Source organism: Pelodiscus sinensis, chromosome 31 (genome assembly GCF_052426305.1).
Source record: "Pelodiscus sinensis isolate ZL-2025 chromosome 31, ASM5242630v1, whole genome shotgun sequence".
NCBI classification, from domain to species: Eukaryota; Metazoa; Chordata; order Testudines; family Trionychidae; genus Pelodiscus; species Pelodiscus sinensis.
In genome coordinates this window covers 6478541-6492385 of record NC_143082.1, presented here as the reverse complement: position 1 = coordinate 6492385, position 13845 = coordinate 6478541, and the positions used below count along the sequence as shown (strand labels likewise).

The 13845-nt window shown below is 59.2% G+C and overlaps 1 protein-coding gene across 1 annotated transcript; it reads right to left on the bottom strand.

Moving 5' to 3' along the window:
- Positions 1-4365: 4365 nt before the first annotated feature.
- Positions 4366-13845, bottom strand: SAMD1 (sterile alpha motif domain containing 1). Its single transcript, XM_075902204.2, has 5 exons — positions 12684-13845; positions 7602-7995; positions 7038-7131; positions 6026-6137; positions 4366-5361 (listed from the first exon to the last, which is right to left on the bottom strand). The coding sequence occupies exons 1-5, from the start codon at positions 13410-13412 to the stop codon at positions 5203-5205; spliced, it is 1488 nt and encodes a 495-aa protein (XP_075758319.1). The 5' UTR covers positions 13413-13845; the 3' UTR covers positions 4366-5202.

Genomic DNA, 13845 nt, shown 5'->3' with positions numbered 1-13845 from the left:
TAAAAGCTGCTCAGGTGTCGGGCTCGTCCCTTGGGGGGTGGGGGTGGGGAAGGGGAAGGGGAAGCATCTCTGGGCTTCAGCTTGTCACAATCTGGATTTTAAGCCCTGGTCCTCCAAATCCTACAACTCTTACCCCTCCCCACCCCCACAAGGCCCCAGTGGAGCAAGAGCAGGCCTTGTAGGGATAGTCCAAATGGGAGGTACCCAGACTCTCCTCAAAGTTCCCACCCTTTATCTAGGGTGCAGGAGAAACGGAGGCATGGGAGGGGTGGGGGGGAATAGATGGGATGGGACAGAGCTGGCACCAAAAGGCAAGGGTCTTGACTTGCCAGCCCTTTGCTACTCTCCTGCCACAGGGCTTGAAGCCATGGTCGGAGCAGATGGCTTGCAGAGGGGAGGGCTGTGTACCCCATCCCAGCTTCTCTGAGGCCAGCAGGCTCCCTCTCCCCCAAAAGGCAAGCAGCAGCTCAGGGTGATGACTTTATGCCTGTCTCCAGCAGTGGCCAGTCCCAGAGCCTCGGAGTATCTGTATGGAACAGGGTAAGCGGGATTTAGTCTTGGCTCTGGCAGTCAGATCACTGCAGAGGATTGCATCCTTAGCCAAGAACCAGCAATGACTCTTCTCCAATCTAGTTCTTTGTTGACTTCAGTTATACTTTTGGCCATCAACATCCCTGCACAAGGAGTTCCAAAGGTTAATTGTGCATTGTATGGGGAGGGGGCCAGGAAGGTTTCAGAGGCCTGGAAGGGACCTCCAGCAGTCTAGTCCAGTCCTCTACACCTGAAGCAGGAGGAAATAGCTAGACCATTCCTGATGGCTGTTTGTCTAACTGCTGCTCAAAGTCAATGATTGAGGTTCCACAGCCTCTCAAGGGAATGTCTGCCACTGCTTAACTAGCCAGCAGCTTTTCCAAATACACAGCTCCTTCTGCAACTTGAGCCCGTTGCTTCTTGTCTTAACTTCAGACAGTAACAATTCTTCACCCTCTTCCTTGTAACAACTTTTTCTGTATTTCATCCAGACTAAGCACAACCTGTTTTTTTCAGCCTTCCCTGCTAGAACATGTTTTTTCATCTTTTTTTGTTGCTCTTTTCTGGACTTTCTGCAGTTTGTTCACTTCTTTCCAGAAATGGGGTGCTCAGAACCTAAATTGTTCTAGGCAAGGTGTCTAGAAGCCTTCCCAACCCTTGAATGGTGCTGTTACCCATCTACGAACCTTTCCCAGTTTCTGCTCGATCCTTTTTGAGCTGGGGCAGCTAGAACTAGACACCGTGCTCAGGATCGGCACCCCAGGGAGTTGTATATTTTGGCCCTTAGCAGAGCCTGATGTACTGCTCGACCCCTGCTGTGCCACACGGTGACAGTGCTAAAGAGCGGTCTCTGGTGATGCTAAACTCTTGCATGGTAACAGATTATCTTAAAAGCTAAATCCACTAGCCTGAGCAGGACTGCTGCAACTTGCCCAGTCACCCCTTCAACTCCTGCCTTAGTCCCCTCCTGCCTCTCCTCCTGCCTCTCCAGTCACACTCAGGCTGCGTCTACACTGGCATGATTTTGCACAAATACTTTTAATGGAAAAACTTTTCCGTTAAAACTATTTGCGCAAGACAGCGTCTATACGGGCATGTGCCTTTGCACAAAAGCATCTGTGCCCAGTGTAGACACTTTCTTGTGCAAAAAATTAACTTGTCTACACTGGCCCTCTTGTGCAAGAATACTTGTGCAAGAGGGCTTATCCCTGAGCGGGAGCATCTGAGTATTTGCATAAGAACTACTGATTTTGTACAGTACAAAGTCAGTGTTCTTGCGCAAATACTCGCAGCCACTCTAGCCAGGCAGCAAGATTCTAGATACACTTCCCCTCTGAGGCTGCATCTCCATGGGAAACCTCTTGGGCTGTGTCTACACTGGGCCACTTATTCTGGAAAATCAGCCACTTTTCCGGAATAAGCTGCGAGCGGTCTACACTGGCCCTTGAATTTCCAGAAAAGCAATGATGCTCTACTGTACAAAATCAGCCGCTATTCCGGAAAAACTATTCTGCTCCCGCTTGGGCATAAGTCCTTATTCTGGAATACTGTTCCGGAAAAGGGCCAGTGTACACAGCCCAGTAGTCTTTTCCGGAAAAAAGCCCCGATCGCGAAAATGGCGATCGGGGTTCTTTTCCGGAAAAGCGCGTCTACATTGGCCACAGACGCTTTTCCGGAAAAAGGGCTTTTCCGGAAAAGCAGCCCGCCAATGTAGACGCTCCTTTTCTGGAAAAACTGAAAACAGAATAGTATTCCATTTTAAGCATTTCCGGAAATTCATGCCAGTGTAGACACAGCCTAGGTGTCAGAGGTACCTGCTTCAGCTTGGTGCCCCCTTAGTTCACACAATCTCTTGCAGCCCCAAGAAAATGCAGCCCCAGCCTGGCACTGAGTGAGGGGAGAGGGAGGGCAGCTGTCTGCAACTACAGAACTAGGCAAGGACTTCTGCTTTCCCTCTTTGGCTGTGTCTACACTGGCCACTTATTCCAGAAAATCAGCCGCTTTTCCGGAATAACTTGCCAGCTGTCTACACTGGCCGCTTGAATTTCCGGAAAAGCAATGACGATCTAATGTAAAATCATCAGTGCTTTGCCGGAAAAACGATGCTGCTCCTGTTCGGGCAAAAGTCTTTTTCCGGAAAACTGTTCCGGAAAAGGGCCAGTGTAGACAGCACAGTAGTCTTTTCTGCATAAAAGCGCTGATCGTGAAAATGACAATCGGGGCTTTTTTGCAGAAAAGTGCATCTAGATTGGCCACGGTTGCTTTTCCGGAAAAAGGGCTTTTCCAGAAAAGCATCCTGCCAGTCTAGATGCGCTTTTCTGGAAATACTTAATGGAAAACTTTTCTGTTAAAAGCATTTCTGGAAAATCATGCCAGTGTAGATGTAGCCTTTAAGTTTCAAGCTCTGATGCTCCCCAGCCATTCCCCCCCACCGCAGAAAGGCTCTTTCTCTCCATGATGCACAGGTGTGTGGGGTGGCATGCTGCTGGGAGGGGGTTACACCCCATGGGGTGGGGGATTGAAGGTAGGAAGAGGCCGTATCTGCTTAGAAGCCCCGGCAGCATCTTAGGTTGGTGCTTAAAACAACTTTTTTCTTTGCCCAGGGCTAGATGCTGGACTGGGACTCAGAGCTGGAGTCTAGGCCCGGCTCTGCTGGTGCCCTCCTCCATGTCCTTGCCTTGCTCTGTGCCTCAGTTTCCTCATCAATAAAGCAGGGCCCTTGCCACCACACTGCCTCCTCTGTGGAACTAAAATCAACAGGCCCCACACTGGATGGGCACAGAACTAGCAGGACCTCTGATATCTTGGGGTTCAAACACCTCTTACCCCAGAGGGCAGGATGAGATCTGCTGGGCTTGTCCAGCTCCTGGGGAAGCAGGTGCTGGGTGTGCCCACTGTGGTGCAGCAGGGGCCAGATGCCCTGACTGGCAATTCCTATTTGCCTCTGGGTCTTTTTGCATCAGCAAAAAGCGAGTCAACTTTCCCCTCCCCCTTGTCCTGGCAACAGCTGCTCTTCCCTCCCTTCTGAGACGGGGGAGCAACCCCCCTCCAGCTCTATCCCCCCCCGTGGCTGTCGGCCCAGAGCCGCCATTGCTCCACGGCCACAGGGATGAGCTCCCCTGGCGCTGCCTGCCCTATGAGCCTGCGGGGGTCAGCACAGCAATACGCCTGGGATCCTGCCTTTGTACAGTGGGGCGGCAGTGACTGGGTGGGGCCTGCTCCCTGCAACAAGGCAGCCCCTGGCCTCTCACTGGGGCCAGCAGTGACTGGCAGAGGAGAGCACCCCCTGCTGTACAGCACCAGCCCTGGGGTCAGCACAGAGGAGGGAGCACCCCAACACCCAGGCACTGGCTGGGGCAGCTGCAGCAGCTCTAAGGACATAGGGAGAAGAAAAGCCCCCCCCCCCCCCCCCCAAGGGATTTCCCAGCATCCTCTGAGTGCAGGGCCACTCCTGCCTTAATGTGCTTCACCAAAGGCCAGGCAAGGAGGGGAAGGGGGCAGCTAAGCACAGAGCTCCTGGGTTCCACTCCCAGCTCTGCGAGAAGAGGCAGCTGGAAGTCAGGACTCCTGGGTTCTTTCCCCAGTTCTGCCGTTGATTGGACACCACATCCCCTGTTTGAAGTGGGATGAACTTTGCTAGACCCCCCCCCCCCCCCCCAGACCTGGGAACAGATCCCAGGTGTCCTGACCCCCAACCACCACCCAAGCTGGGGCCAGACTCCAGGCTCCTGACTCCCAACCCCACTTTCTTTAGACATAAGACTCATCTCTCAGCTGTCCTAAGCTACCCCCCTCCCTTCCCTGAAAGGGGCCAGAAACATTCACCAGCGGGGGTTTCTCTTGTTTTTAATTTTTTTTATTTAAAAAGAGAGGTGGGGGAGGGGAGGGTGCGATATTAAAAAGCAACTGACTCTGGGTAGCAACTATTGAAATGTTAAAAAAAAAAAAATTTACTCCTCCTCCACAAACCAGAGAATAAAAAGGATCCCCTGTTAAAACCTTCCCCTGATGCAGGGCACCCCTAAGTACCCCACCCACCCCCAAAAAATCCTTGCCCCACGCTATCTGGACAGCAGGGAGACCAGATGTTGTGGAGAGGAGAGAAAACCAGAGTGCCATGTCCTAAGACCGGGAAGAGGGGGCTAAAAGATGCCCCCCCCCCAAGTCTTCAGGCATTTCTTGGACATGAAATGAGCAAAAAGTCTACCTCTCCCGCCTCCCCCAGCTTGAAATGGACAACGCTGCTACGATGTGAGACTAACCAAGGGACTAAACACAGTGGAGGAGTGGGGGGGGCAATGTTAGGCACCGATTCCTCCCCCCCCCCTGCAAAGAAACAACCCTGTAAACCCCTCATCTGAATCCTACTCCTTCACTCCCTCCCCACCACAGCTTTTCCTAGCTCTCACCAGCCACTTGGGAGGGGGGATGGAGCTAGGACGCCAGGTCCTTTCCTGGCTCCTCTCCTCCCTACACCAAAAGCCCAAGGCTGATTGACACCCCCCATCCTCTCCCCCCATCGTCCGTTTCCATGGAGACAGGGATGCTGGGAGGGCTGATTCCCAAGATGCCCAGGGGAAGGGGTGCAGCAGGCAGGGAGGGGACGGCAGGAGGCGGTGGCTGCTGGCACAGTCCCCCTCGGCCCTGGCTGCGATCCCCCCGTCTCTCTGCTCAGCCCAGGAAGGAGTCCACCTCGTCCTCCTCGAAGTGGCTCTGCTGCAGCACCTTGATGTGGTACTCGTAGATCTTCAGTGCGGGGCCCAGGCGGATGGACAGCCCGGTCAGGACGTCCGTGCGCTGCATGAGCAGAAGGGACTTCCCGTCAATCTCCTGCAACAGGCAACAGAGGGAGGTTAACGGGGATGTCTGGCTGGCTCAGGGGCCGGGGAACGGGACATGGGGCCTTTCCCCTCTCCAGGGCTGGTTCTCGCCACACCTTGCTCTCTAGCTGCCCTCTGGGAGGCGTCTGCGCTCCGAGCATTGACCCAGGACGGGCCACGGGACCACGGCCTGTCCACTTTTCACCATGGGCCCAGCGTCCTGCCCCCACCCCTCCCCGAGGCTCTGTCTCCTGGCCAGGCTGGAAGCTGAGCCCAGTTGGGTAAGAGCAGCCTAGGGAGCCCTGGCAACTGTGGGGACCCTCCACCTACCCAAAGCAAGGGCCCTGAAAGCTGCACCTGCCGTGTGTCTCCACCCCCTGCCTAAGGCAGATGCAGGGTCTGTGGCTCCCCACAGCTGCCCAGGTGGCTCTTCCCAAGGTCTGGCTGCAGCTCTTCGGCCCCATTCCCAGGCCAAGCCAGGCCAGGGTAAGACACCGCTTCCCCCCCCCCCCCCCCACCATCTGCCTTGGGCAGGGACTTGGACCAGGGCTGCTCTCAGGTGGAGGGACCCTGGCCTGGCTCCAGTTTTGGCTTGGCTGGGGTGAGACTCCAGGGCGCAAGAGGGGCTAGGGGCCTCCCCCCTTTCAGGACTTATCCATCCCCCCTGCACTGACCTGCTCCTGAAAGGCCGACGCCTGCTCTGCAAATCCAGCCTCTGTGAAATAATCCACCACGTCCATCACTGTCCACTCCACGGGGTCCGAGGGCTTCTCCTTCTTCACCGAGCTGGGCGGGGGAAGGGCAACAGAGATCAGCCTCCAGGCCACAACCCTCCCCTCCCAGGCAGACACAGCCCTGCCCCCATCACCAGGTCTGAATTCCCCTACCCTCAACCCCTCCCATGCTAGAGCCAGTCCCTCTGCAAGGGGGGCCCCCAGGCAGCCCACGGACGCAGGAAGGGAATGGGGCTGCCAGCAGCGAATGGAGGAACATCCCCCATGGGTGGGGCCAGGAGCTGCGGCGGGTTGGTGGGCACAGCAGGGAAACAGGCCACGTGTGGAGACTTAAGATCCCGGTGGCCAGGGAGAGGGGCTGATCCCTGGGGGATGGAGGAGCTGATCAGTTCCAGGCGCTGGGCAGAGGGCACGCCCCCTGGTGGCAGTAAGTGGGAGGAGCAGCCAGCAAGCACAGGACTTGGGAGACTTTTGTTGGTCTCTAAGGCGCTGTAGGACTAACCCGGCGACCCCTCTGGGGCTTACACCAGCAATGGGCAGCCTAGCGAATGGCTGCACGAGTGGCCCTTCTCCAGCTCAGTGAGACTGCCACCGCCAAGAAGGTCTCCTGGGGTCGGCTGGTTTTGCTAAGTGCGCTTGCAAACCTAGAACGTGCGGGGCGGGGCGGGGTGGGGGCTGATTGCACCGTGGCAGCACTGTGATCAGATGCAGAGAGCGCACCCAGCTCTCCCGGTCAGTGCTGTGTGCCATCAGCAGCCACCTCACCTCACCTGCCCTGGCTTTACTTGCATGTCACTTGAGCAAAACTGGTAGGAAAAAAACCGACCTGGCTGGAAACCAGCAGAATGTGGCACAGGGGCAACAGTAAAACAAAACATCTCGCCGGCCACACACAGACCCCCGAGGGGCTGCATGTGTCCTGTGGGCTGCAGGGTGCCCACCACTGACTTACACGCAGCTGAACGGTGTCCCATCTGCTGCCTGGATGCCGGGCCGCCCGGGGGACAAGGGCACAGGGGGGTCAGCACCCGCAACAGCTGGAGAGACTGCAAGCAGGAGAGAGCGACAGGGTGAGAGATGTCGGGCACAGCACACGCACGCACAGGGCTTTCATCGCCCCACGGAACGTGAGGAAATCAGCACCCCACAGCACCTGGCTCCCGTGACCTCCTCCAGCCCAGCAGATGCCCCTCAATTTTGTTCCACAGTCCTGGCTTTCCTTCCACTCCCAAAGCTCAGCTGACACTCCCCAATCCCCACCCGCACCCCCTCCTATCCCTGCCCTGGGTTCCCTCTTCCCATTGTTCTTCCGATGCCCTGCAATCTCGTCTTGCAGCCCCCTGGATATACCAGGTCTCCCCCCAAATGCAGGCGCAGCCAGCCCAGCTGAGCGGAATTTCACAACGTCCCTGAGGCTGAGATCTGCCAAGCTCATTGCACGTGTGACCTCAGCCACTGCCAACTCACTGGCCTCTCCCCAAACAGAACCTTGGTTTCCCCTTCTCCGCTCCAATACCTGCTCTGTCTGGCTGCCCATAGGAAGCCCCTTCCTTCTTGCCCATTCCAAACTGCTGGCAGGCGCTCTCCCCAGGGGAGCAGGCCTTGGCATGACGCCTCTCGCTGCCTTCGCGGTGGGGGCGCTCGGAGCCCTTGTCCGGGGAGTGCTCCTCTGGGGGGTGCAAGTCCCTGGCGTGGCCACCCCCCGCGGGGCAGTCCTTCCCACGCCTGCTGTCCTTACAGTCCCCGTTCATCTGGCTCTGCTCGGCGGGGGCTGCTTTGCCGTCACTCTCCAGCCCAGCCCTGGTGCCCGCCGCCTCGTAGTCCGGAGCCTCGGAGCCCTCCGACATGGTGGAAGCCTCGTCATCCTCTTCCTCCACCCCCTTCTCCTCGGACGGTTCCTCCCCAGCCTTCTGCGGGCACCAAGAATCCAGAGTTAGAGACCCCAGGACACTGCTCCCCTCTGCCCCGCACAGGGCATCTTGCAGGCATGGCTGGGGCTCCTGGTCTTACCCACTATTGGGCTTCATCTAGCCATTTCCCCTAACTCGGGATCCCCTTCTAACCCAGTCTGGGCTCCCCACCCCCATCAGTTCTACCTATGCCCCCCAATCCCAACCCACAGCCTCCACCCCCTCTATTCCAGTCCCCACACGCCCTACTCCAGCGTCAGGTGACTTGGAGGTTGCAGGACTGAGCATCTAACCGCAACCAATTGGTCACAGCCTTATAAAACCCTGCCCCACAAACAGGAAGCTGCTGTGCTACCAAGTGACCTCGTGGGAAGAGACTTCCTCCCGGGGAGCGCCAGCTGCCACGGACCCTCTCTGCGGGAGCAGGATACAGGCGCACGTCCAGCTGCACCCATTCCTAAAAATGCCCCGGCCACTTTGTGGACAGGGGGAGATTTTGTTGCAAACAAAGGACGTAGAGATGGGTGAGAGGCAGCACCAGCTTCAGAGTCAGGAAACTTGGACTCTATTCCCAGCTCTGCCGAGCAGTTTTGGGCACGTCAGAGAATCCCAGGGCGGGCAGAGACCTCAGGAGTCATCCAGTCCAGCCCCTGCCCAAAGCTAAATCATCCCAGCCAGGGCTGTGTCAATCCCGGACTTAAAACCCACCAGGGACGGAGATTCCACCCCCTCCCTAGGGAACCCATCCCAGCGCTTCCCCACCCTCCTAGGGAAATAAATTTTCCTAATATCCAACCTAGACCTCCCCCACTGCCTCCCCCATATTGCCCAGCCCCATGCCTCAGTTTCCCCAGTTGTAAAGAGGGATAATCCTTCATTTAGATTGTATATTCTCCGGGGTGAGAACAGTCTCTCCGCACTGATCTTGCAGCACTCTGCCCAATGAGGGTCCCAATCTCAGATGGATGGCCTGTGCAGCACCCACCATGAAGAGGCCACCCCCCCCATTGCAGCTGGAGCATCTAGGCACTGATCTAATTCAAACAATATCTGAAGCAAATCCAGGAACTCCCACTGTAGCCTGTTAAAATAGCTCATTAGGATTTAGAACAGTGGTTCCCAACCTTTTTTATACCGGGGACTGGCAACATTTTATTTGCAATTTGCATATTCGTTATTTGCATAATCAATATTTGCATAAAATGTTACCAGTCCACCAAAAGCCCCTGCACCCAGAACCGCCTACCCCTCCATCACCCCCAGCATCAGCCACTGATCCCTGAGCCCCTTGCACTGAACCTGCCCCCCTACCCAGTGCCAGCCTCTGGCCCTCAGAGTCCCCCAGAGCCAGTTCCCCATCCCAAATGCCTCAGTGCCAGCCTCCCGCTCCTTAAAGCCCCCACCCACCCAGTGCTAGCCTCCTGTTTCCAGAGCCCCACAGCAGCACCCCTCCACCTGAGTCAGTCCTGCCCCTGGAGCCCTTCCACTACTAGCCCCGCCCCCAGAGCCCTCCTGTGCCAAGTCCCCACCCCAGATGCCTCAGAGCCCCCAACCCCGACGTCCCCCAGCATTAGCACTACCCCTGGAGCCCTAGTGCCTGCCCTGCCTCCCAGCCACCAGCTGAGCCCTGCTGCCGGGTCACGGCTGCTCTAAGGCTGCCGTGCCGGGCTCCACGTGGCCCTCCGGCGGCGCAGCGAAGCAGTCTTCTGCGTCCAGGAAGGGACCTGCCTGTGCCCCTGCCCAGCACTGATAGGTGGGGCAGGACACGCCTCTCCCAACAGCCATGGTGGGAGGCGCTAGGTGGTGTATCCCAGCCCTGGCCCCCAGAGTCGCCTCAGTCTGGCAGCCAGAGGCGGGCCGTGGACCGGTGGCTGGGAACCGCTGATTTAGAAGATAGAAGCAGAGGGGGGTGTGTGTGGGGGGGTGTAATTAAGAGGAACAATCTAAGCAAAAATAAATAGAAAAATAACCCCCCCTTTGTTCTTTTACAACCATCTCGGCAAAACCAGAGTCAAAGCTCGGGCTCTCCTGCAAGATCTGGCTCGCCTTTCATCAAGGGCCTCCCCCCCACACTGGCTGCATGAGGAGGCCATGCCAGAGATGCCTGGTTTGTTATTGCTGGGCTGCCGGCCAGGTCCAGGCCGAGTGCTCTCGTTATAGTTATATTACGGTAGTGCCCAAAGGTCCCAGACAGGACTGTGTTGGACACTGCACACAGAGAACACAGCCGCCCCCAAAACACAGGAAGGGATTGTAGGGCTCTCCAGCAGGCCTGCATCAGGGGAGGGGACTGGATTGCTAAAAGATGGGAAGCAAAGGATAGGATCAGATGGTCACTTTTTGCCATGGAAAGGGGTAAATAGTGAGGTTTTGCAAGCATGTATCTGTACTACGGCCTGTTCCTGTTCCATATTCCGAAGTGATCTGGAAATGGGAGGGCAGAAAAGTTTGCAGATGATACAAAACAACTCAAGATCAAGTCCAAAGTTGACTGCAGAGAGTTACCAAGGGATCCCAGCACTCTGGGCGACAAAATGGCAGATGAAAGTAATGCATGTTGGAAAACGTGATCCCAACCGTGCATACACCATGATGGGGTCTAAATGATCTGTTACCGCACAAGAAAGATCTTGCGAGTCGTTGTAACTAGGGATGTTAAAATGACACGGTTACATGCGGGGCAGCAGTCGGCTGCCAGTGCACATGGGAAGCCGGCTTTTAAGTTGGCATCAACTGAAGATAGAGAGGATAAGGCATCAAGTGGAGGTAGGGAGGTGGGGTGTGTCCCAGTGGCCTAATGGCTAAGACCACAGCCTCTGGAGCCTGGGATTGTGTGTCTGAGTTCCCAGCCTTTAAGACAGCTCCCACCTGCTGCCCTGTACTGCTGCTGCGTCAGCTCAAAGCCGGCTCCCCACACCTACCAGGAGCCTGTGTGTAATTGTGAATGTTAATTAATGAGCTCAGGCTCATTGGTTAACTGTTACGCTTACACATCCCTAACTGCAACTGGTTCCCTGAAAACATCCACTCAATGAGCAGGGCCAGAAGCAAACTGAACAGCACATTAGGAGTGGGACTGATAGAAAATATCACAAGGCCGCTGTGCGGCTCCATGGGACAGCCACACCTTGGATACTGCAGTTTTGTTTTCTCTAACCCTAACCCTAACCCTATCTGGTTTTGAGATGGGGCAAAGCAACAAAAATGATTTAGAGGACGAAGCAGCTTGTGTGTGGCAGATTAAGACACCTGGGACTGAGACGGGGGAGGAGTGAGAGGTTGAGATGGGATAGGACAGAGGTCTATAAAACCAGCACTAGGGTGGAGGCAGTGACGTATTATCGACCCCTTCACATACCACATGAACCAGGAGGCACCCAATGAAATTAACAGACAGCTTGTGTAAAACAAACCCAAGGAACATCTTCACCCAGCACACAGCCAACCTGTGGAACTCCTGGCCCGGGAACACCGGGGTGGCCAAAAGTATAATTGGGCTCAGAAAAGAATTAGTTAAGTTCAATCGCCAAGATGGCCAGAGACGCAGCCCCATGCTCTGGGCACCCCTAAGCCTCAGACAGCCAGAAGCTGGGACTGGATGACAAGGGATGGATCCCTCGCTAGCTGCCCTGTCCTGTTCCTTCCCTACTGTTGCAATACAGGATACTGGGCTAGATGGGCGACTGGTCTGATCCAAGAAAGTTGCTCTGGTCAGAAGGCTGTGCTGGCGCCCCCCAGTGGCTGCCAGGGGGCTGCCTGGCAGGGCTGGGGACCCTTGCCCCCGGGTGGCTGCCAGGGGGCTGCCTGTGGGTGGGTTGTTACGGGATGTTTGCAGTGCGAGTAGCGCTCCGAGAGGCTGTTTGAACAGACCCATCCATCACAGAGCGCCCAGCCCAGCACGTCAGGCCGTCAGCGCCCAGGACCTCGCCGGGACAGGAGGCCCCAGCAGATCAGAAGCTGTGGCAGTGCTCGCCCCCGCAGCTGGAGCAACCCTGCACCTCACCCCCTGGCTTCCCAGGGCCCTTTTCATTCTAAACTGCCGTGACTGGCACTGCCCACGGCCCCACCCACCCCCTGGCAGGCCTGTTCTCGGCACCTTGCATGCCCCAGGCACGTGCCAGCACAGGCCGCCCTGGACATTCCTGCCTTCCCTGGAAGCAAACACCCCAGCCCCACCGGATTCTCCCCCCCCCCCCTCGCAGCCCTGCCCCAAGCAGATCCCCAGGCCTTTTACTCCATGTGCAGCTGCTTCCTGCGTCCCGCCCCCCCAGACACTGACCCCCCTTCACTCAAGCCATCACTTTCTTGGGCAACATCTTCCCCCTGCACTCTGCTCTACTCCAAGCACCCCCACTGGAGCCGAGGGCACTGCCCCTGCCCGCCAAGGCCCTGCTCACTCCCCCACACATTGCCCCTCCCCCACGGGGGCCAGGGCCCTGCTCACTCCCCCGCCCCCCAGACACCGCCCCTCCCCCTTGGGGGCCGAGCACCGCTCACTACCCAGACACTGCCCCTCCCCCCAGGGGCCCTGCTCGCTCCCTCGCCCCCGCCCAGGGGCGCTGTTCGCCCCACCCTGGCATTCGCGTGCCACCTGCCCCAGGCCTTTCCTCCCAGCCCCAGACACGGCCCCTCCCCCCGGGCACCGCTCACCCCACCCCGGCACTCGCGCCACCTGCCCCCGCGCTCACCTTGCTCCGGTGCGCCCTGGCGTGGGGGGCGCGGCCCTGGGACCCCCTTTCCGCCCGGGCCAGGGCGATGCTGCCGAAGCGGGTCCTTTCCAGCCTCCCGCGGGCCACTTCCTCCTCCAGCAGCCCCTGGACTCGGCCCCGGGTCACCCGGCCGCCCCCGGCCGCGCTCCCATCCCCGCCCAGGTAGCGCACGATCTCCCGCAGGCTGACCGGGGAGCTGCGCTCGGCGGCCTCCTCTTCTGGGGCGGGGGGCGCAGGGGGCGGCGGCCGCTCCCGGCCGGTCCTGCGAGGCGGCGGCGGCGGGGCCGGCTCGGCGCGGGGCGCTGCCCGGTGGGCGCGCGGCGGGGCGGGGGCCGGCGCGCGCGGGGAGCGGGGCGCGGCGGGGGACGCTCCGGGCGGGGAGGCGCGGTGCGGGCGGGATGCGCCTCCGGGGCGCTGGGCCGGCGCCGGCGCCGGGGCCCCCCGGCGGGGCGGCTGGACGCGGGCGGCGTTGCGGTAGGAGATGCTGCCTTTGTAGCTGACCCGCAGCACCGCCCGCTGCTGGATCAGCTTCTCCAGCTCGGCCCGGGTGCGCTCGGGCTCCGGCCCGTGTCTCCGCCGCACCATGCGGCAGATGCGCTCCAGGTCCGGCCGCGCCTTGCGGGAGCGCAGCGAGTCGATGGTGTCCAGGATCCACTCCTGGTAGCGGGGCGCCTCCTGCCCCGGCGGGGGCGGCGGGGGCCCGGCCATGCCGCCGCCTCCTGGATCGCCCTGGCCGGGGCCGCGACCGCCTCGCTGCCTCCCCTCCCCCGGGGGCTGCGCCCGCTGCACCGGCTCCTTCCGCGGGCCTCCTGCGGGCGGCTGCACGGTCCCGGCGCCGCTGGCGCTCCCCGCTGCACCGGCTCGGCGCGCCGCCCCTGCCCGCGCGGGGTCGCTGCTCCGCCCCCGGCCGGGCTCCCCGGGCGCTGCTGCGGCTGCCGCTGGATTCGGTGGCGCGCGGGCTGGTCCCGGGCAGGCAGCGCGAGCCCCTCCCTCCCCGCCGCACGCGCCGCCGCCCGGGACCCGCAGCCCCTCGCGCGGCTTAAGGAGGCGCCGCTGCCCGCAACCTCCCTTCCCCCGGCCGCTTAAGGTGGAGCCGGCGAGTTCCGAGTTGTGCGTGTGTCCCGGCGCCCCGCGCCCTGGA

What these genes read in the sequence shown, in the direction of transcription:
- SAMD1 (XM_075902204.2), bottom strand. Translation starts at nt 13,412, where the DNA reads ATGGCCGGGCCCCCGCCGCCCCCGCCGGGGCAGGAGGCGCCCCGCTAC. An exon ending in CCAGGGCGCACCGGAGCAAG is followed by an intron (nt 7,996 to 12,683) that starts GTGAGCGCGGGG and finishes TGGTGCCCGCAG; the next exon opens with AAGGCTGGGGAGGAACCGTC. An exon ending in GGGACACCGTTCAGCTGCGT is followed by an intron (nt 6,138 to 7,037) that starts GTAAGTCAGTGG and finishes TCCCCCGCCCAG; the next exon opens with CTCGGTGAAGAAGGAGAAGC.